The 23249-nt window shown below is 45.6% G+C and overlaps 1 protein-coding gene across 1 annotated transcript in view; it reads left to right on the top strand.

The window, feature by feature from the left end:
- The window catches only part of PRCP (prolylcarboxypeptidase), a 299660-nt gene that overhangs the window by 194677 nt on the left and 81734 nt on the right, over window positions 1–23249 (top strand). The window contains exon 4 of the mRNA XM_085623236.1: window positions 2220–2401. Within this exon, the coding sequence (XP_085479362.1) occupies window positions 2220–2401 (182 nt within the window). The remainder of the gene's footprint in view (window positions 1–2219; window positions 2402–23249) is intronic.

Here is a 23249-nt window from a genome sequence, read left to right on the forward strand (position 1 = left end):
TCACCCATACAGCCTCTCAACACAACCCACTCACTCACCCATACTAGCACTCACACATTCGCTCACTCGCCCATTATACCATTCACACACACACTCTATAATACACCCATTCACACACCAACTCACTTAACCAAACACCCACTCAAACAGCCACTCAGAGCAGAGTCCATGGTTCTCCCTTTAAATTGCTACGAGTATGTAAATGTGGAAATCACTTGGATGCTTCCCCGTTTGGCCCCATCCACCTAAGTTGGTTCCAAAGGTCTTTCTACCTTTTGCCAGGATGATGGACAGCCTTACAAGAGCCCTCTGTGTGTTACCCGATGATTTTGGTGAGGAGTTCTTGATGCCGAGGAATAATGAGGAGATCGCCAAAATGCAAAGAAGCACTTACTTCCTATAGTTAGGGAGAAGGATCCTTGTTTAGTGGAGATTTACCTCTTTGTAGTTTTGTCATCTTCTCTATAGGAGGATTCATGTTGATCACATATTTCTGGATAAAGATGCTCCAGGAACAATCATATTGCCAAAACGCACACAAGGTCACTGGTGACATTTCCTCATGCCCCATTATGCAGCTGTAGTGTAGAATATGTACTGGGCATTTACCCAAGAAGGTAGCACTTAGTTATTAACCACTAGCAAGAACTCCACTTGGGTAGTTATTTTGGGCAAAACTGTGGACTCCTGTTGGATAAAAGGGCAGATGCAGTTCCTTTGTGACTGGGTCACTCACACAGCTACTGAAACACCCACACAGACAACCACTTACACACTCAGGCTCTCACACATCCGCTAACAGACCCACTCAGACACTGATACACCCAGTCACAGACCCACACAGCCACTCACAGACCCAGTGAGACACATATGCAGCCACTCCCAGACCCATTACAGACACTCGTGCATCCACTCACCCACCCACTCACACACCCATTGAGACACTCACGCACTCCCTCACACATCCACTGAGACACTCATGCACTCACTCATTGACTCTCAAAGGTTACAGGTTATATGTGTGTGTGTGTGTGTGTGTGTGTGTGTCAGATCCTATGTATTGGACTGTAACCTAAAGCAAGATTCACCCTTCTCTACCCACAATATGGGCTCTGCAATGGACATGATTTTCATTAAGATACCACATCTTAATAACCCTAAATTGAGTTGGCCAGACAACTTCTTCATTCCTTTTTGATCCTGACCTTAATGCCCCCTATTCGTACTGAACCTGTGAAGGAAATGGTAAAAGGTACAACCCTGCAACACATGGACAAAAAGCATTGCAAAACCAAGAACTCTGATGTGCTGTTGTGTGCCACAACATGCTACATACATCTTCAGTCTGTGCCATCTATCTGTACAACCTGCCTCTTCCTGTGCCTGTTCCCTGTTTTCTATTCCCCAAGCCTGCTGGCCTGCTTTTTGTATTCCTTAAACTTGTGGTGCTGATGCAGTCGCAGGCATAGATATAGAATGCGGTAAATACCCAATGTAATGGTGCTCGTTTTACTGACTTAAGAAGGATGAAAGACTAAGGGCCTGATGTAGGGTTCTGCAGATGGGTTACTCCGTCACAAATGTGACAGCAATCCCTTCTGCCGTATTACAAGTGCATTATATCCAATGGCACTTGTAATACGTCAAAGTGGATATCCCTGACGTTTGTGACAGAGTAACCCATTCGCCAAACTCTTAATCAAGCCTATAGTTGTCCTTGATATTTTAAATTATGACCAGTGCATTACAGCAGGTTATTCCATGTCCCTCCAGTTTACCCATAGCCTTTTCTGTCCTTTGTATATATCCTCGTTGATTTTTGCAAACACCATATATCGAACCCCTATTGTTAGCAACTGAAAATACACTGGATTCTAGTATACTCACCACCACATGCTCTTCCTTTTACTCTCACTCAAAATGTGAGCATACATGCGACCCACCTGTTTTACCTTCAACTCTTATAATATATACCTTATCAACATTGCTTTATGTATCTTACCAGCACATGTTTTTACCTTTTATTTCAGATAGTTGCCAAGAAATATATTATTCTATATCTTCTTGTTTATTTCTTCATTTCACATCCAGTACTAATTGCTCTATTTAGGATACATTGTAGTAAAATGTACCAAACTTTAAAAAGTGCGATAATAGCAGCTTATTCATAGCCAGTGGCTTCCAGGTGTTATATGTTTTTATGTTTTTATATTTTTCAGGACTCCAAACACTTAAACTTTTTGACATCTGAGCAGGCCTTGGCAGACTTTGTGGTGCTGATACGGTTCCTGAAAGAAAGCGTACCTGGCGCCGGGAATAGTTCTGTCATCGCCATTGGCGGATCGTATGGAGGCATGCTGGCAGCCTGGATGCGGATGAAATATCCAGATGTTGTGGTTGGGTAGGTGCGATCCACTTTTTGATCTTTGGGAGTTCTCTTTTTGAGTGTGGCATTTGCAGTGGTGTTAGATCTTTTCTGTTATACAACTGAATAATGGTGATCAGTTTTAAATATCCCAGGGTCTAGATATAAGAGAAGACCCTCTTCATGAAATGCTATGTTGCAAAATAGGCAGAGCTGCAAAAAGCTGCTAAGGGTTTTGTTTGACCTTCTTCCAACACCAGCAGTGGTCACAGCAACGTGAAAACAGATTGAGTCACAGCAACGTGAAAACAGATTGAAAAGTGACTACAAATTTAATACTTTCGTGTTGATTGTCCTCCTAAAGGTTATGTGTAAGCGTAATCCTTGGCAAAATGGCTGTTGTGAGTTTTTTGGAAATCTATGTGATAATGTCACACAAATCAGTCGAAGGAGTTTATGGCTGCTTCTGACCTCGACCCTTTTAACCATTTATAGTCATTTCAGCCGCCTTTATGTACTTTTAGAATGTTTTTTCTGTGTCAAGTTGTTCAAGATGACCGATGAAGGAAATATATTCAAGGGGTAAAAATGATTTCTACTTTAACCTTTTCAGTGTATAAACCACAGCATTTTATTAGTCTAAGCCACGGTCCTCCAACCTTTTCTGCAGTAAGAGCTACTTGTGCAGGCAGGATTTCCAGCAGTAATGTAAACAAGCATTTGCAATGCAATCGGTCTTGCGTTTGGGACCTTATATGTATTTAGCTATGCAGCACATTAGCCTGGGTGTTGAAACATCTACTGTTCTTTAACATGGTGGGAAAGTAAGCGCCAAACTGCAGAACACGCCAGGTGCGGGAACACATGGAGATAAATGCTGCATATCAGCAGGATATTGTATTGTTCAGAGCTCTGTTTTTAATATAAAATTAGCCCCTTCAGTTGTCATATCACTGAAAATATAAGATTTGAAAAAGATATAGTTTTTTTCGGGTGTTCGTCGAAGACAAGTGTCTATGGCCTGGAATCTAGGGAATGCTAAAGTGATTCTGGTATTTTACTGACCTCTGCTGGTCGTTTTCTATCAAGAAAGTTAAATAGAGGCAGTTGCCAGAAAAAGAAAATAGAAAGTCCCTAAGCAGAAATAAATTCTGGTATTTTGCTGACCTCTACTGGTCGTTTTCTATCAAGACAGTTTAATAGAGGCAGTTGAACAGAAAAAAAAGTCCCTGAGCAAAGGCAGAAGTGGATAAGTCCTGGGGCTGATCTCCAGATCCCACGAAGTACATACAACAGATCTTCCAGACAGTACAAGCGCTGTCTAGGCTTGACCTAAAAAGGCTTTGCCAATTTGTAATGCCTTTTCATTGGTAATACATAACAGTCATAGCTGCAGTGCCCCTGGCACCGGGGTAATAATGTTAGTTATATGCCACATGATTTATAAATCGATATCAGATTTATATATTTATTTTGGAAATTAAACCAATTTTCGTCTCAAGTACACTCTTTTGATGTTCCTATACATATATTAATTGATCCAAGGAAAAGCTTCTGATTTATTAGGCTGGCTGCCCACTGGAGAGCTGCTTCTAGGCAGCTGGACAGCTACCAGTAGCTCATGAGCTACTCTTTAGAGATGCTCTTTTGAGCATTGGAAAGATGTATCCGTGTCGTACAAATCAGTATGTAAAAGCACTCAGGATGTAAGTCGAGTCTGTACAGATTGAAGACCAACAAGCCCTGGTGACTAAGAGACAAGACTTTAACCAAGGGATGTATGTGGCTAACCCTGGGTAATTTTACGTACTGAAAAGAACAATGATAAATCTTTCTGATTAATACTGTGAACTCATTTTAATGATTTAATATCACATCGCTAACTGCCATGTTGAGCAAAATCTCTTTGCTATACTAACTTGCTTGATTACTCTTGCCTCTGACGTACCCTGCCTCATTTCATTGCCTGGCACTATGAAATGCAACAATGTCTCAATGGGAGTCAATAGGAGGGCACGATTTGAAGGGCAAATTAATTAGACAAGAAACAACAACACATAGTCCTAATATTTTGGATAGATGCAGTTATATTATCAACTGAGGCATACCAATATGCTTTGCAGGTTATATAATGCAGCATCAACCATGCTTTTAAAATGTGTACTAAGTGCAAGGTGGACACATTGTGCTCGTGAAGAAATATATAAACGGCGCAAGTGAAACATGTGAAAAAGGAAAGTAAACCAGTGTCTTAGAAATATTTCAAGAAATTATTTAGCATGAGTTATTGCAATACAACAATTAATGCAAAATCATGTCATAATTAGGAATCAAAATTTTGCTGGTACCAGTCGACAGCTTTTCGACCTTCATGACAAAGGTGATACAAGGTGGGCGATTGCTTCCTGACAGAAATCCAAGGCACTGGTGGTCCCACCAATGTGTGTATAAGCTACGGTCTTCTGGTCAGCAGGGATAACGGAGAAGATCCACTGTGGTCCATCAAAAAGTTGGGACTATGTGGTGGTGTTTCTTGTGCAATTCATTTACCCTTGAAATCATGCCATCCTAGTGACTCCCATTGAGACATTGTTGCATGATACTATATTTACCCAGGTCTCAAGTGGGTCTACTGGTCTTTCCTGTGGTTTGTAATATGGTATTATGAAATGAGCTTAGTCAATTAAGCCAGCTCGGTGTCTGAGATCTCCACTTTTCTGTCTCTTCTGGAGATCCTTTTTGTTCTTCTCATGAAAAACCCAGACACCTATTAGTACCATTTTCTAATTTGTTCGTTTCACTCATATGTATGCTGCTTCAATTGCCAGAATGAAAAAAAGATATAAAAGTTTGGAAAATTTGGGAATGGGTTAGCATCACATGCTCAGTTTCTTAGTGAAGCGAAGTTCGGTCTAGCTGAGTAGAGATGTCGCTTTCTCTTTGCTTATTTTTGCTTAATAAGCATGTTTTAGGCTTCAAGTGGCTTCGGACTAGTATGTTTTGTCCCACAATACCCTTGCCCTGAAAAGACTGACCAACTTTAACAAAAAACATTTCGGCAGTACCTCTGATACAAAGCACAATCCTTACTTTTCCCTGTGAGTTATCTTTAAAAGGCAGTTTTTTTCCTGGAGATCAATCAAAAACCCTTACTATTTCTGAGTGACTTCTTTATTAGCTTTTCGAAAGTAATTTTGTACCCCACCTTTAAAGATTCTTCTAAACCAAGGCAAAGTTGCTATGGTGGGTTAAAACAGAACACTGTCTGGGCTTCAGGCTTGCTGATGATGATCACCAAGCAGCTAAGCATCTGGCATACCAGTGGGTCATGTGGCGCCTACTCTAGGCTCTCTCTCTTCCCTTTCACATCTAAGGCAAAATGAAAATGGTACAGCTACACCTCATAACTTTCAAGAGTTTCAGCAGCTCTTTTTTTTCATCTCTTGTCCTGTAGTTGCGAGGCCACTTGCAGGACTGCAAGACACTTACGTATCCCACACTAGGTACTCAGGGTAAAGCAGAAGGTAGTATTATCGCAGTTATCCAGAGGGTGAATTTATGAGCTGGCTTGTCCAACTATAGTGTGATGATTCAGTTGAACTGAACATCTAGTACAGGAGAATTTAGGTTAGAAACGGTTACAATGCTTAATGGACCTCAGCATGGCACTAGGAAAGTTAATATTGCAAGCACGAAAATCCCTTAAGGCAAGAAATCCAACAAACAAGCAACCTCCCACCTTTATAGTAAAATGAGCTCTGCAAAGGGATCTTTCGTGGAAGGTTGCTAAAATTTTGGAGATTATCTAATTTTCTGTGGTGTTCTTCAAATGAATTTTAGTGGTGGGCAGGCCAAAGCATTAGTCCACATCATCAGTTTGGAGCCAGCAAGACTGGGGTGTTTGTTGCAAGCACAGAATGATTATCTGCTGCTTTATAGGTGTTTGTTTCTTTCTGCTTAAGACTCAAGAGACTGCTGTTTTCTCCTTTTTAACGTCATCAATGTGTGCTAGAATCTGTTCATCTTGCGTATTGATGGCCAGTGCAACCCAAACATGTGCGTGAATGATTACTGTACTTTTGGATTTCATGTAACAGTTTGTAACCTCTTATAACATTATTTAGAATCATAATTGCCAAGAATAAATAATCAGGAGTTTTCATCCAAAAAGCATGCACCTTCCAATTGGTATACGATTTGCTGTCGATCTCTAGAAGTTTTATGTTTTGTTATTTAATTCAAAGTTGGAGCCCATACCTAGGCTTGTAGGAATCCAAGGCCTAGAGCTATCACGAATACACAGGCATAAAGGGAGGTGACATTTTCCTTCAGTGTATCTTTGAAGTAGAACATCCTTGCACATAAGTAGATTGCTGCCTTGCACTGCAAGGGGATATCACTTAAACAGAATCGCATGATGGGTGAAGCTAGCCATTTATATCTTAGACCTTAGTAGAGTCTAGTAACTAAGCTGCATGAAAGACATCATAATCAGTAGTTACAGTAGAGTAGATGGTTCCAAAACTCTAGAGCAGGGACCCCTTGGGGTCCGCAAAGCCTACCCAGGCAGTCCGTGACTGCTTAAAAAATTAAATCATTTTAACAGAGAAATAAAGTGTATTCAAATTGTACAATTGAACATTTTTAAACTTTTTTCTAAATGTGAAAGAATCTGAAATTGAAGACTTAAAATTAGGTTAGTATCCCCAGATTGATATGTGGGAGCAATGCAACTGAATCAAATAGCATATAGTATGGACGATGAGGGGCCTCAATTGAATTTAGAAAAGCTCCAACCTTCCTATTAACAATTCCATTTGAATTGTTTTATATTTGAGAATTAAATAAAATATTTAATAATGTGTGAATTTGTTAAATGAATGTTCGTTTCTATATATGTTGGGCATTGTTTTGTGGTTGAAAGCATCGAAAATGGTCGGGCTGGGGTCCTTGTTTTCCAGTAATGACTCAGTGGGGCCCCAGATTTCATTTAAAAAAAAATATATATATTTTTATTGTCAAAAAGAATTGCAATCGGAAAAGAAAACAAAAATAAGATATGATAGAAGGTGGGGATTATACTGAGGTATTAACAACAAAATATAAGGATTAATAGTCTGTAAAATAGGCGCCTGAACAGGGACTTGAACCCTGGACCCTAAACATACATTTAGAAATGGTTATAAACAAATATCTGAAGGACCAAAAAAGAGACAACATCAGCGGTTCCCAAAATAATTGACCTATGAGTCTTCTAAGCAGCCCCATATGGACCTGTATTTTTGCAAGGCATGGATACCCCTTTGTTAGACCTGGCACCTTGGCGTGGGTCTCTCTTCCATTTTTTGCTGTTGCCTCATGTGTTTTTGCTGGTGTTAGATGCTTTGGGCACTGTGCCACTGCTATCCAGTGCCACAGTGCAAGTGCTCCCTATTTTAAATTGATGTATGGATTAGTGATTCCATGATTGGCTAATTTGGTTTACTTGTCAGACCCTAGTACAGTGCACCAGGAGTGCCCAGGGCTGGTAATCCAAATGCTGCTAGTGGGCTTGCAGCACTGGTTGTGCCGCTCACAGAAGCAGCCTGTTAAAGTGTGTCTAAGGCTTGCCAATGCAGAGCCTGTGTGCAGTCTGGTACTGTCATGCTGACTGGGCAAGTGCACCCGCTTGCCAGTCCCTAAACCTTCCCTTTTTTGCATATTAGTCATCCCTATGGTAGGCCCAAGGGCAGGGCGCATTGTAAGTATAAGGTAAGACATGCCCTGATGTGTGTGGCATGTCCTAATAGTGAATTACAGCCATTTTCGTTTTTCACTATTGCAAGGCTACCTGTTCCCCATAGGCCAGAATGGGCAGGTTGATTATTACATTTTATAATCCTAACTGACTCAGGAAACTAGGTAGAAATTCGAGTTTAGTATGCCTGAACTCAGAATGATAAAATGCATCTTTTAGTGAAGTTGGTTTTAACATTCTGTGTTTGAAAATACCACTTTTAGAATGTAGGTATTTTCTTGTCTAACTATCCAAGTCTGCCTCTGCTAGGTTGTGTATTCCTTGTCTGGAGTTTAAGTGACAAGGGCTGGGGGATTCCAGGAGACAGGGTGAGTCAGCACAGGGCTGAATAGAGAGACCTGCATGTAGATGGGTGGGAGGAGTTGCACCTGGGACCTGAATAGGGCTGTGCCTTCCCTCCACAATGCTAGCTTCACCTCCTGGGGTGCGTCTGATGTCCCTGGCCTACACTGTGAAAGGAAAGAATGAGTCTTGTCAACAAAGTGCTCCAGGACTGACCTGAACTGGTTTGGACTAGGCAAAGGCCTCTCTGCCTTCAGAGAACAAAGAGAAACTGTGTGTAAAAAGGGGGATCCAGACCCCAGAACTTTAGATCACTTTTGGGAAACCAGAAGAAACCTTTGCTGAGGAGAGGAACCAGAGAGACTGAGGAGAGACTATCCCTAAGCTTGAGGGATTTGCCTGCAGTGGTTACCTGACTGCCAAAGAGAGGAGAAAGGAACTTTGTGTGTACTTTATTCAACTTGTGAAGGATCTCCAAGGGCTTGAGAAAGAGCTTGCCTCCTGCTGAAGTCTCAGGGACAACAGACTTCAACCACCAGCTCCCCAAGAGTTCTTTGGAAGTGCCTGCAGTTGTGTTGGGCTTTCTGAGGGACTGCGTGTTGCAAGGAGTTGGAAGCGGGACTCACGAAGAAGAAGCATGTCGCCGCTGTCGTCGCATCACTGAATAAGGGTGTCGCTGCTGTAGCTGTCGCTTTGCAGAAGTGTCTCGCAACACCGAAGAAGCGCATCGCTGCTGCAGCTGCTGTCGTCATATCACAGAAGAAGGGTGTCGCCGCTGTAGCTGTTGCATCGCATCGCAGAAGTGTCTCGCATCACCGGAGAAGCGTGTCGCCGCCGCAGCCGCTGTCGTTGTATCACTGAACAAGGGTGTCGCCGCAGTAGCTGTCGCATCGCATCGCAGAAGCGTCTCGCTTCACTGGAGAAGCGTGTTGCAGGGTCTGTCGCGGCTCAGAAGAATTATTGAGTCGCTGCACGGCCGTCTGGCGTGCACGCATCGTGTCGCAACAAGAAGACAACGCCATCTTTGTTTCATTGCACCGGAACTTCATCGCATCACGGCGTTGCGGGCCTCATCGCCACAGAAGCTCAGTAAGAAACCGACACATCATCATTCCTGTCTGTAAGGAACCGACGCATCACCTTCCCTGCAACACTTTCGTTGTATTGCGTTACGCATCCAAAGGTACATTGAACTCAAAATGTCGCATTTTAACTTCTAAAGAGAACGGAGCTAATTCTACCATTTTAAGTACAGTATTGTGGATTTTTGTCGTTTGTGGTCTTGTGTTAAGTCTATATAAAAGATACTTATTTTTAATATACAACTTGTGTGGTGTCCATCTGTAGTGTTGTCATTGGATTACTGCAGGTGTTCACAAATGCTTTACACACTGCCTCTGAGATAAGCCTGTCTGCTCGTACCAAGCTACAAAGGTGGTGATCAGGGGTTATTTTAGGAGTGTACCCCCTTACCCTGACTAGACGCAAGGGTCCCTATTTGGTCAAAGGTACCTACCTCTGCCAACTAGACCCCCAAATCTAACACCCTTGCTTTTGCTAAAGCCTTCTCCCTTTCCCCAGTTTCCTTAACAATTAACCACCATTCCAACACAGTGGGGGTTTGGGAGAGATCCACGCTCTAGCGATCGCCAGCCGTGCAGCAACTAGCATGATTGCCAATATAGGTCTATACCGACCACTACCCTCCTTATTACCAAGCATCTTTTCAGCTGTTGTAAGTGTATATTTGACTCTAAGTCGGAGTTTGATCTTTCCCAAAAAAGACTTAAAGCAGGACATGTAGCAAACATGTGGGTAATATCAGCTGCATATAGCCCACATTTTGAGCAATTACAGCGCATCCCTCTGTAGACCGCTCCCTGTCTAGCCCCTCCCCCCCCCCCCCCCCCCCCCCTCCTTGAGACCATCTGACTATCCTCTCTGGGGTACAATAAAGTATACAAAGTGTTCGAAATTGTTGCAGTCGTAAATTTACTAAATGTACTGAGCGGGCAATAGTATCAAAAGGTATCTTCACATCGTCTATAGCAATATTTATCCCTATGATCTCGCTCCATCTAGATGCTAATTTCTCACACCCCTCTGCTCTAAACTGGCAGAGAGATCGATACGATTTGCTGATGATAGCCCGCCGGTTCTGGGTATACAAACACTCCCACATATCTGAACCTGAAACACTCCGAATAGCTAAATGTCCAACAAAATAATCTCTAACCTGAATATATTTAAAAAACAATAGTTGAAGAATATCAAACATGAGCTGAAGATTCTCAAATGACTTGAAACCATTACAATCATACAATTGCCAGATACAATACACACCATACTTTGCCCATTGACGAGCCGTAACATCCTGAAATATTCCGGACAGCATTGGATTACCCCATAGAGGAAGTTTGTTATGTATAAGAGATAAAGAAGGTCTGACTTTAATGCCCTGCCAGATATATACACAGTCTCTAATAGTCTTGAACCGTACACGTTTAAAATAATTAGGATTGTTGATTCGGTATAGGAACATCTGGCTCTCTGAGCCGAGGACAAACCAATGCCAAAAATCCGTTTGCTCTGCATTCAGGAGGCTGCGAAGATGGCCAACAAATGTGGCCCAAAAATAAAGTTTGAAATCAGGGAGTTCTAAACCACCCTGATTGTATGGGAGCTTCATTAGTCCGATAGAGCGTCTTGATTTTTTATATCCCCTAATGAAGCTGCTTAAAACCCCATCCAATTTACTGAAAAATGAATTGGGAATTTGTAACGGGATCAACCTAAATAAATACAAAAACTTGGGAAGTATCTTCATCTTAATGATGTTGCACCTGCCCAGGATACTTATTGGAAGCTTGTGCCATAACTTCAATTGCTTAGTAAAAGCAGCTAATAGAAAATCATAATTTGATGAATGAATAAGTTCAACTTTAGATGAAATGCGTACCCCTAAATAGATAGCAGTCGGGCATGCCCCTTCAAACTGGAGTTCCGGCTGGAAGTTAAGGACTTGCGTTTTATTGCAATTCAATTTATAGCCTGAGAAAAGGCTGAACCTCTTAGCCTCCTTATTTATGGTCTCTATAGCCTCTTTTGGCTCCTCGAAATAGCGATATCTACGTATGCAGTAAGTTTCAGCGAGCACTGCCTATGTTCAAAGGGCAGATCATATTATTAACCAGCAGTGCCCGAATGAATGGCTCTATATAAAGGGCAAAAAGTAGGGGAGAAAGGGGACAGCCCTGTCTAGTGCCACAACGAATGGAACAAGCATTGGCATAGCCAATAGGTCTCGCCTTTGGGACCTTATAAGTGTTTAGCCATGCAACAGTTGGTGTTGTTGCACTAAGGATATTGTGCTGCATACCTAAATACTTATAAGGTCACAAAAGCGAGACCTATTGGCTATGCTAATGCTTGTTTAGCTTCCTATTCTGTTGTCACGTTTACGACTCTCAGTGAAGATCCAGCGATGCAGAAGAATTTGTTCCTTGTATTCCTGGTTCTGCATCCTGTGAACCTCCATTGAAGTCATAAACAACCCGCTGGCTTCTCCAGCTTCTGCTTTTTTGTGCATTTGAAACAGCAATTGCGTCATTTGCTTCACATCTCCAGCTCTCTTGCAAAAGAACAGCCTCTGTGAGGCAGCTGCCAGTACAACGCATTAGAACTGGTGGAAGCTACTGTAGTCTTAAAGGGACAGGATGCTTTTTCTCTAGCTTCATCAATGTAAGCCTATCATGCTACGCTTTTCCCTCAGTGTTAGACAGTTATTGCATTTTACATTGTGGATGGTACAACGCAGTCTTGAGACAAGTGTTTAAGCCGTCTAAATTTCGGGAAAGTCTCCTGCAGGGTGCTGCAGATCATCTGAATATATGGACATTTAAAACATAGCGAACGAATATAATATGAAGTGTTCCAGGGTCCATACAAGCAGCAGAGAATTATTCTAACATGTATGACTTCGATGAAGATTGCTACAATGCAGAACCAGGAGTCCAAGTAACCATTACTTATGTATCTACAGTAATAAAAAGAGATTGCTATTCAGTGTAATTGGTATCGCACTTCAACCCACCAGAGAGTTACACGTGACTGTTAATGTTTCTCTGTCCCAGCTGACTATTTACTTGGAGCTCTCTGTATTGTCGGTCAGGAGATAAAGGTGATGCATTGGCCTCTGCAGTTTGTTTAAAGCTGTTATTAAATGTGCTGAATCCGAGCTTCCCTCCTCGGTTCCTCATTGGAACTGAACATATCTTAAAAGCTTCTTTATGTGTACCCTGCCATAAAGTATTTTGTGCTCCTGTGCTACTCCTCAAGTGTGCCTGCATCAGGGGGGGAGTGGTCTGCAGCCCAAGATGGTGGTCGCATAAGCGACGAGCTCCGGGCCGGGGCTTCACATCCGAGCAAGTATCCGACTCTCCCTACCTTGTCAGATGGTGGACAGAGAGCCGCCGGCATATCCAGTCGGCAGGTAAGCCTTGACGGAGTTTTCCGGACGTCTGGATCCCCTAGAAACGGTTCTTTAGACGGCGGTGATTTCTGGCCTTCCTGGGGCCTGCTGAGAGCCACGAGCCGCAAGCTTTCCTGTGGCCTGGCGGGGCTGCGGGAGTTGAATCCTGGCGGCGGCGCCCACGCAAGACCGCGGCTCTGGGCCCGGACTCCGCCATAGTAGCCGATTTCCTCTGTGTGGTGTTCTGCCCGAGAGTGCTGGGGAGCGGCGGGTCTCTGCTGCCGCCTGAGGCGACGGGTGATGCAATGGTGAATTGGTGCTACTGTGGCCTATACAAGGAGAAGTTCCCCCGAAGAAGCCTCGAGTGGTCGCGGGGCCGCATTGCGCCGCGGGACGGTGGCGGATCCTCGGCAGCCCTCAGCTGTGCTTACCGGGCGTTGTGGATCGGAGGAGGGGTGGAGAGTTCTTTGGCTTTTGTCCATGGTTCCCCCCCCCTGCGCAGGGTGGTACCTGGAGCACCTTCCTGGATTGCTGGTGAGGCTGCGGAGGGGCGGACTGTCGCGAGTTGGTTGGTGTGGCCCCCCCCCATCCTGCCTCCTAGGCCGGAAGCTCTGGAAAGGCGGCGATTATATACCTACAGGAGCCCTCTCGTTCCACATTGCCGCGGTGGTGCCCTGCCTAATCCGGTGGTACCTGGCGTGGAGATGTGATCAGGGGTGAATTGGGACTGGCATGCCCCGGTGGTTGGGGGCCCGACATTGAGGTATGGACACTGAGGATACCTGGCTGCGCAAAGGCCTGACTGAGCTGCTTGGACTTGGTGACACGGCAGCTGCATGAGAACCTGATTGATGCCCTTTCCTCTATTTCTGGACTGGTGCGCTGGAGGGGGCTCACTGTTCCACAGGATAGCGGCTGCCATAGCCTGCCAAGGTACCTGGGTTGCCCCTGTGATTGAACTGAGTGGCTTCCTTACTACTGCCTCAGGCTGTTGACTGGTGGTGGTCGCATGTTGTCTGGTGCAACACATCGCTGGCTGAGGGGTAGTCGTTGATATCCAATTGCTGCTGGGTGCTCGTTACCAGGCCTTACCACGCCGCCGGCTGTGGGAAAGGGAAGGCCTAGGATGCAAACAAGGTCCGGGAGAGCAGGATCTCTCTCTCTGACATCGGGTCACTCTTCTGCCATGTCCCGTCAGGCAGAGGGGGCTGTGGAGAACGACACGTCGGGGGACAAGCTGGACATGATTCTGCAAGAGATTCGAGATTCCCGTTCTGTATTGGAAGTACAGCTGGGCATAATCTCGGTGGATCTCAACTTGCTAAAAGATGATCATAAGAAATTAGCTGAGAGGGTTCGAATGACTGAGCAGAAGGTAGACACCATGGTACCCCAGGTACAGGCCCATGAAGAGCAATTACAACATATGCGTCAGCAGATTAATTCCCTCCAGGCGTGGGCTGAGTGATGTGGAAGGCCGGGCACGCCGAAACAACCTCCGAATAGTGGGTCTGCCGGAGGGGACGGAAGGATCTACGCCTACGGAATATATTGAGAACTTGTTAAAGTCTGCTGTGGCCCCCACTGGACTGTCCGCAGATTTCACAGTCGAGAGGGCGCATCGGGTCCCTACACGTCGTCCAATACCAGGAGCTAACCCACATCCCATCCTGGCCAGGATTTTAAATTACAGGGATCAAGATCATCTACTGCAGGCGGCAAGAGATAATGGCCCTCTACAAATGGATAATGCCAAGATTTCAATATTTCCGGATTACACCTTAGCAGTCCAGCGCAGAAGATTTTCCTTCATGGAGGTGAAGGCACGTGCTCGAGCAGCGGGCCTGTCATTTGCTTTATTGTTCCCTGCAAAACTGAAAATCCTATATGAGCAGCGTTCCCTGTTTTTTGATACCTCTGACAGTGCGTGGGAGTGGCTAGACAAGACATTCCCCGATGTACAACCTATGAGACGCATGGACTCCTCACTGCCCAAATCGCAACGCGCCCCTCGGAGGCGTAAGAGGGGTCTTCTCACTCAAAGATCGATCTCCGACTCCTTGAGTCGTCAGCAGGTACTGGAGGGCAGGCGAAGGGCTCTACACACTGCCTCCACTTTTCGCACCTCTCGCCCTGATATCAGCTCTAGCCCGTCTGAAGGATTGAACACAGACATTGAATCTGATGGTAGCGTTGCACTGTTTCCTTCTGCGACCTCGTGGCTCAGCAATGATCCTCTAGCCTCGGCGGACTCTTAGTTTCTTGTCTTAGGACTTGTGGGATATGCTTAGCCTTTTGTTGTTTTCCTGTCCGGATTGAAGAGCTATAGTACACTACACGTGCCTTTGCCTATCGGGCAGAGCATCATAGAACATGTATGCCGTTACGACAGGTGGGAACGGATGAGTAAGTTCCCGACCCGGCCCACGTTTTGGGCGCTCTCATGTGTGCCTTACTGCTTTTATGCGGCTGTTAATGGTGTTAGCGACCTTCCCCCAAAGGCGGTAGCATTGGTTGTATGTGAAGTATGTTAATTTTGTTTGCATGGTTTGGTCGAACGATGTTTGGGCGTTGGACCCAGTATTGGTACTTTGTTGAATTTGTTGTAACTATGCCTCATGGTCTGTGGGTCGAGGGGGTGTGGGTGGGATTGGGTCGGCGGGGCTGGGATCCGGGGGGGTTCCTTATTCTATTTGATGATACATGCTGTTAATTCTTATACCTTGGTTTCGTGGAATGTGCGAGGTATGGGTTCCATAGCTAAACGACTTAGAAGAGCTGCGCAATTACATCGCTGTAAAGCCCACATCATTTGTTTTCAAGAGACTCATTTCATCCCCACTGAAACTGTGAAGCTGCAGCGGAGATGGCGTGGTCAATTTTTTGCGACTGCATATTCGGCCTTTTCCCGGGGGGCTGCCATATGGGTTCGGGCGGGCATCCCCTTCTCTCTCACTGAATTCAGAGTAGATGATCAGGGCCGGTTTGTTCTTCTGTTGGGAACATTAGATGGTAGACAGGTTGTGCTGGGGTCCCTCTATGCACCAATTGTTTGTACCATTGATGTTGTCACTTCATATTCACAGGTCGCAGCATCGGACGAGGTATGTAGAGTACACAATTGTTTGTACCATTGATGTTGTCACTTCATATTCACAGGTCGCAGTATCGGACGTGGTATGTAGAGTACACATCACCATTTTTAAATGTAGACAGCTATTGATCCTGAAGAATTGCCTTAGATCCTCCTGACTAACATGGCGAGAAACATGTCGATCAATTTAGAGTAGAGCTTCACGCCTAGACACCTTATTTCTAGCATTTAGCCTCTCTACACATTTTAATAGGGTAGTCTACCTTACGAATAAAGTACTATTAGGACTGACCAACCCTTTTTACTACACACTTCTGCTACATTTTCCTTATTAGGCCCCTCACACCCATGCAAACATCGGCAGGAACAAAAGATCCCCGACAAAGAGCCCCGGTTTCGGGTGCCCGTCAAGGATTACAGCGCCGCCTTGACGAGGGGCAATGCTCATATGATGAAGCATGACACCTAGCTTGCTGGGTGTGTGAGAGCATTAGTTCCACCTCAAGGAATTGCCCTGGTTCTTTACCTTCTATCAACTACTTTGGTAAATGAGCATGCCATTTACTGATCGCATCTCTTTCTTCTAACAATTGAGGAACTCTGTACCCTTTTTGATATAGTCCCTCTATGCACCAAATACAGACCAAGAGGCATTCTTTACACGGGTATCCCGGGCACTTGCTGGCTGGTCCCATGTCCCGTGGCTACTGGGTGGTGATTTAAATGCAGTATTCGACATTGGCCTGGATCGTTCCCATCCACCCTTCTTTAACACGGCGGCGTGGGCGCAGGCGGTAATCTTAATTCGCTGGGCGCAGGGTTGGGGTTTATTAGACATCTGGAGCGCAATGCATGTGAACATGAGGGAATATTTGTTATTCTTACCCCGTAAGTTACACACACGTCTGGATCATTTTCTTTGCTCTCCGGAGCTCTCCTCTGCTATTACGCATTGTGAGTTTCTGGGCAAGACAATATCTGACCATAATCCTATCGAATTGCGGTTGTCCTGGGGCCCTTCCCCTGCTCCTATTCCAACGTGGAGGATGCAGCCTCTACAACTGGAAGACCAGGTCTATCGGACGGCATGGACTACAGCTATTGACACATTTTTTGTGGAGAATGAAGGTTCTGCCTCGTCCAGGGCTATCGAATGGGAGGCCTTCAAAGTGACTGTACGTGGAGTTGCCATGGGGACTCTGGCAGGGTCACGGAGGGAAACGATCAGGGACATTACTGACCTGGAGGGGGAGTTGCAGGCCCTGGAGGTGGCGGCTCAGGAGAGTGTGGATGGCACAGAGCCGCTTCAGTCCGCTAGGATTAAGTATGGAGAGTTGTTAGAGCGCTTACGCCCAGTGGTGGCTGGTGAAATGTTAAACTGGTAGGGTGTAAATGTGCCACGTGGCGAGTGAGCCCGGTCCTTAAAATTCTAGAGACCAAACAATGATCCTTGCAGCAGGGACTCTAACCCACTGAACTACCTTAACAAAAATAATGCGGTTCCAATCCAAACATTTAAAGTAACAAGCTGCAGGTATTTGTACATGGATGACGAAAAATAAATGAGAAGACTTGCTGTCATCCATCAACTAATAAGAGTGGTGGGCAGCGCAAAAAAACGATTCAAACTTTAAAAAGCCGAATGTACCTTTTTTTTTATATCCAACACAAAAAAGAATCTCAGAAAATTCCAGACTTCTGAAAGAGCTGAATGTCATTGAGCTTAATAAAGTTATGAAGAGATAAAAAAATGGGTGCAGCGTGTTTTCTCATTTATGAGGTAGTGATGCACAAACCTGATTGGTTTCGAAAGTATCCGAGGCCTTCTGGCAACAGACATGCACGCAGATGTATACATACACACGTCAGGACTTATGCTTCAAAACTAAACGGAAACACAGTACAATATGTCAAAGTTGATTACATTTTTGTTTCTAACAGAGCGGCTCCGCAGCGCAGCCTGTTTCTAACTGTTACCGTTCATCTAGTTCAGAATCGTAACTGGTTCTTTGCATTTTCAGCCATACTATGATGCACTACTACTCACCCAGTTCCTCCTGCGATGCCCACTCAGAGTAGCTTTCACTCTGGCATGCACGGGAGCAGCTCCTTCTCAGAGTCGCATGTCATTCCACCGGCCTCGAGCTGCATGTCATTCAGTGCAGTGGAGTTTGCTTTGTAGTCTCGGCCGGTGAACTCGCAGCCCGCGATTAATGATGCCGCCGGCTGCGACTTAACATCATGGGAGCCAATCACAACACTGCCATTCACGCTGCAATGGCAGCGTTGTGAATCGTGAGGCGCAGGGGAGAGCGCCCCAGCCGCGCCATTTTCTCCCTCATAGAGAAAAAGGGAGAGGGGGCGGTCCTGCTGGAGGCAGGGGGGGAGTGGCTTACCCACTGTTGTGGGTACTGACTGTTTGGTCGGCTCCAGGGCCGACCAGACAGTCAGTACCCACAACAGTGGACAAGCCACTCCCCCGTGCTCTCGAGCACGATCGCCCACCCTCCTGCCCCCAACCAGGCACTTCTGCTTTCTCGCAGCGCGAGAAGCAGAAACATAAATGGCCCTATGAAGGAGCCGCCACTGCTTACGCCTGTTAGATTTTGATGCTTATACACAGCGTACACACTCCGAGGCAGATGGGGCGGGTGCACCCTATTGGCAAGACTGATCCTGAGAGGCACCCAGAGGTGGCGCAGCAGCCAGGGCGACTGACTCCGGAATCTGGGGATTACGGTTCGATCCCCGGTGCCGGCGGCAGATTAGCCCAGCACCATGTGACTCTGGGCAATAGCTTGCTTAATCTTCCCGACGGCCCCCAGCGCCTAGAGACCCTGACGGGTGATTGTTTGCGCTTTACAAATGTGGATTATTATTATTATTATCGATGATCCACATACAGGGGTGGACTCGGAAGGGGTGGAGACAGTTGGGGATTTCTTTTTCGAGGGCCAACAAATGCCGCATGATGAGTTTGCGCTCGCTAATTCGGTGCCTGACACCTTGTTTCTCACGCATGCTGCTGTAGTGCGTTTCATTCGACCTTATTTGTACACGGATCGAGCAGAACCCCCAACTTTCCAATTGCTGAGATCATTACACATTATGGGACATGGCCGATACTTGGTGCGCTGGCTTTACCGAGGCTTGAGAGAGCATTTGCATGTTCCACTGGTACATCTTAGGCAGAGGTGAGACTTGATCTTGGGGCGGGATTTGGAAGATAGGGAATGGGCACAAATGCTAGAACATCCCCGGCGAGTCTCTCGGAATTGCCGCTTAAAAACGATCCAGTTATTTATCCTACATAAAGCATACCTTGCCCCAGCAACGATATGAAAAATGTTCCCCACGGCGTCCGTGGTATGTCCGCGATGCAAGGCGCCTGAAGCTGATTTCCTACATATGATATGGTACTGTCCACTGCTGCGGGGCTTTTGGTCAGAGGTTATCCGGGGGCTGGAGGTGTTGACGGAGCGCACACCATGGGATACCATTGAGGCCTGCCTTTTGGGTTTATTCCCCCTCCCTAAGAAAGCAAAGTTGCTACGCAGATTTGCAGGGTTGACTCTGATATTGACAAAACAAATGATAACAAAACACTAGAAGTCTACCCTAGCGCCGCGAGTGGGCGCTTGGCGCGAAGAAGTGGGCAGATGGGCGGTAGCTGAAAGGGAGGCTTTATACCGAGAAGAATACAGGGGACTGCGGAAGCGTCCGATTTCGCTGGACTGGGCACACCTAGTAGAACAATTCAAGGCGATGGAGGAAGTTGACCCCGTGGTATCGCAATATGGTCTGTTGGAGAGTGGTGCAGTTGGTTAGGAGCTGGAGGACTCATGCCTGTCCATACTCTACCTGGGTGCCTCCCTTTCACTCCCTTATCCCTGGCTGTGTTTCTTCATCCTTCCCTTCCCCTTTTATCCCTCCTTCCTCTTACTCCCCCCCTTGTTCCCTTCACCCCCCATCCTCCCCCCCTCGGTACACGCCCCTTGTTGGGGTTCTTAGACCTGACACACACCGGACGCAGGCGCATCAGCGAGGTGTTTAGTCTATATAGCGGCACTTACGTTACTTGTTTCGTTGGGGTATTGTTTAGGGAGGGTTATTTTGGGTGGGGGTGAAATGGGTACTGCACTGGATATCATTTATTAGAGTTGTTACTAGCTCTTTGAATCTACAGTTTGTACACGTATGCTGCAAGAAATGTTGTACTTTCTGTTAGGTCCTATTACTTTATGTATGCTTGGTTACAACATGTGGACAAGATTCCTACCAAATTGCTCTTTTGTAATGTTTCCAAAAACGCTTATAACTTACTTTGTATACCTGTGAACTATATGCAGTGCTCAATAAAAATATAAAAAATAAAAAAAAGTGTGCCTGCATCAGGATGTGATCATGCAGTTGTGTCTGACATCACAGCAAGGCTCTGGGGCTTTCAACCTGAATTCTAACTCGTTCATTTATGATAGATGTATTTACCAGCATAGTTTGAGGACAAGAGTGTACATGTAATTTTTAACATTGAAAGGAATTAATCAGATACATTTTGTTTTTAATTGTTTGTAAAATCCTTCTCTTAATAGATGGTGACCTATATGAGATATTGGCGATGTTTAAATTGCTTTGCTTCACTGGATAAAATGCAAACTTAATGGTCCTGTGCAATATGTATTCTGAAAACTCTTTGAGGAGGCCTTTAACAGGGATGCAGTCGCGTACAATTGTGAACATTAATAATGCCTAGTTGTTATTTATGTGCACAATTTACCTGTTTGAATTTTGAAAATTTTAAAGTATGTGTCCTTCGGGTTCGGCTAATATTCCCAGGATTCGCTTATGGACTTTGTACGTCCAAGTGAGATTAAAATTGTGATCATTTATATTATGGTGCTGTTAGCATCGTATGGTACAAGTAGTATATCGTCATACCTTGTGAGTTGGTGGTGATGTGGTGCAAGTCATGCTATGCTGTGTGGTTCAGTCTGTGGGCCAGCCCCAAGACTGCCCGGATTTATGGGGCGGTATAATCGGTCATATTGGTCTCCAGTATTATATTGAATGAGTTAGGAGTGTGGTATTCATGAGGTACAACTGGGTGGCATTTCATTTGATTGACAAATTCATGTGCTTGTGAACAGTTTGTGTGGCGTTGCAAGCTATGTGGCTTGTATGTGTTGCTTTGGACATTAATGTGTGTTTTATTTTTTGTCTGACGTGTTCTAGTTGTTCGTTACATTTGTACTGCATGTCAGTAGTTCTTTCAAACTCGGTCTGTTAAGTGAACAAAGGTACCTGCACATGGTGGGTGTACACTCCATGGAAGAGGTGTGGCGCTGCGGCCAGGGCGACTGACTCCGGAATCTGGGGATCACGGTTCGATCCTCGGCGCCGGCGGCAGATTATCCCAGCACCATGTGACTCTGGGCAATAGCTTGCTTAATCTTCCCGACGGCCCCCAGCACCTAGAGACCCTTACGGGTGATTGTTCGCGCTTTACAAATGTGGATTATTATTATTATCATTTCTAGATGTAGGATGGTGGGCATGGAGAACCGGGAGCCTGAGTGTTTCACCTTTACAGACAGCTGTGCACGGAGTGAGAGCAATGTACGCTGTGCGATGCCTTTTAAGAACACCAGCAGAGGGGTATCTGGTTACAGAGAGGAAGCCGCCGTTCAATAGCGCAGGAGACCATACTGGGAACCATGTCATTCGCTTACAGTGTATCACCGAAGGCAGCGGCAAGGAAAAAGGGACAGCAGTCAGCGCTGCGAGGACCCCCAGCGGACACTCGGCACTGGTGGAGAGACTGAATCAGCTGCTAGGGGGAGGAGGCTATCTGCGCAGCCTTAAACGGCTCTGGAGCTGGAATAACTGAGGCCACTCAAGTAGCATGCAGCTGTGTGCATGGACTGCCTGCTGCCACCCTGGAGCAGGCATCTCTCATGCCCAGGTCCAGAGGGGAATACTGTTAACCAGGAGCATGGCTCTGAATGGAGAAAGCAAACACGAGGAGATGATGGACGGAGTGCTGAAAGTTTTCAAACACTCACCCCCAGTCACAGATCTGGGTTGAATCCATCATCATTCTTTAGCTCACTTTGCCACCCCGGTTCAGACACAGCTATATGCAAATCAGTCTTGAACCTGTGCCTTATGAGACGAAGCCAGGCAGCATTCAGATGCCGCCAGGCCGCAGGCAGCTCTCATTCATCATGGAGGCTTGGAGACGCCCTGGTCTAAAAACTGGAGAGGAAGGAACAGAAGGCAGGTCTCCAGAGAGTGAGGCTGGGGGCTTCGAGGGGCCTCTTGTGGCTTCCGAGCACCTCACTAAGACTTAGTGAACCAGTAGCATGTGCATGACATGGCGAGAATACCTCCAACATGATTATCATTTGTAGTTAGAGCACTTAACGTGTTCAAACATTACTCGCAGATTCTAGTTTCGAAATCCAACGTAAATGCTGGGCGCTAAGAGCACTTGAAATATTATTCGTTTTACAGATGAGTTCCATAAAACGTGCATTTTATTGTATTGTGACAGAACCTTGAAAGCGGTGCTTAAAGCGCACTCGTGAATTGTTTTTCAGTCACAGCAGTCTCCTTAAACTGCAGTCTCATTATTCGCCAATCCGAGCAGTCTTATCGAGAATGCCGCGCTCTGAGGGCCTAAACAGCGGCTCCACGCCCTTGTGCCAAAGCACGACTGGACTTGGCACATAAACTCACCGGTCCTTTCACACGGCGATTGGATCAATTCGAATGTGATTTGTCTTCCAAATCCCCAGTGGGAAATTTTAATGTATCCGGCGATGCTCGTCCTTTCTCATGAAGAACACACGGTGGCAGCGTTTCTTTGTCAATCTGTTCCCGTACCTGCTGCTCTGGTTGTTTTTTTTACTTCAAAATCAGACACACTGCACACTCTTCAGTAACAAGGATATGTTAATGACTAGGTCTTTTTGCTCTTATTTTTTTCTAATGAGTCTCCATTGTGTTCCCTGTAAGCGATTGTTAGATCGCTGGTTAACTACCTTACTTTTCCGTAGCAGCCCTCTCGTCCCCAAAATCCGGTGACCCTGCAACGGGGACTGCTATTGTGTGTTTTATGATCCTAGACTTCCTCTCCATACTTCTACTTGGAAGTATTCACTTTAAATAACTTCATTTATTAGAAGTGCTGCGATGCCATACTAACGCCCGACTGCGCTATACAAATGTCAAGCACTGA

Source organism: Triturus cristatus, chromosome 8 (genome assembly GCF_964204655.1).
Source record: "Triturus cristatus chromosome 8, aTriCri1.1, whole genome shotgun sequence".
NCBI lineage: Eukaryota > Metazoa > Chordata > Amphibia > Caudata > Salamandridae > Triturus > Triturus cristatus.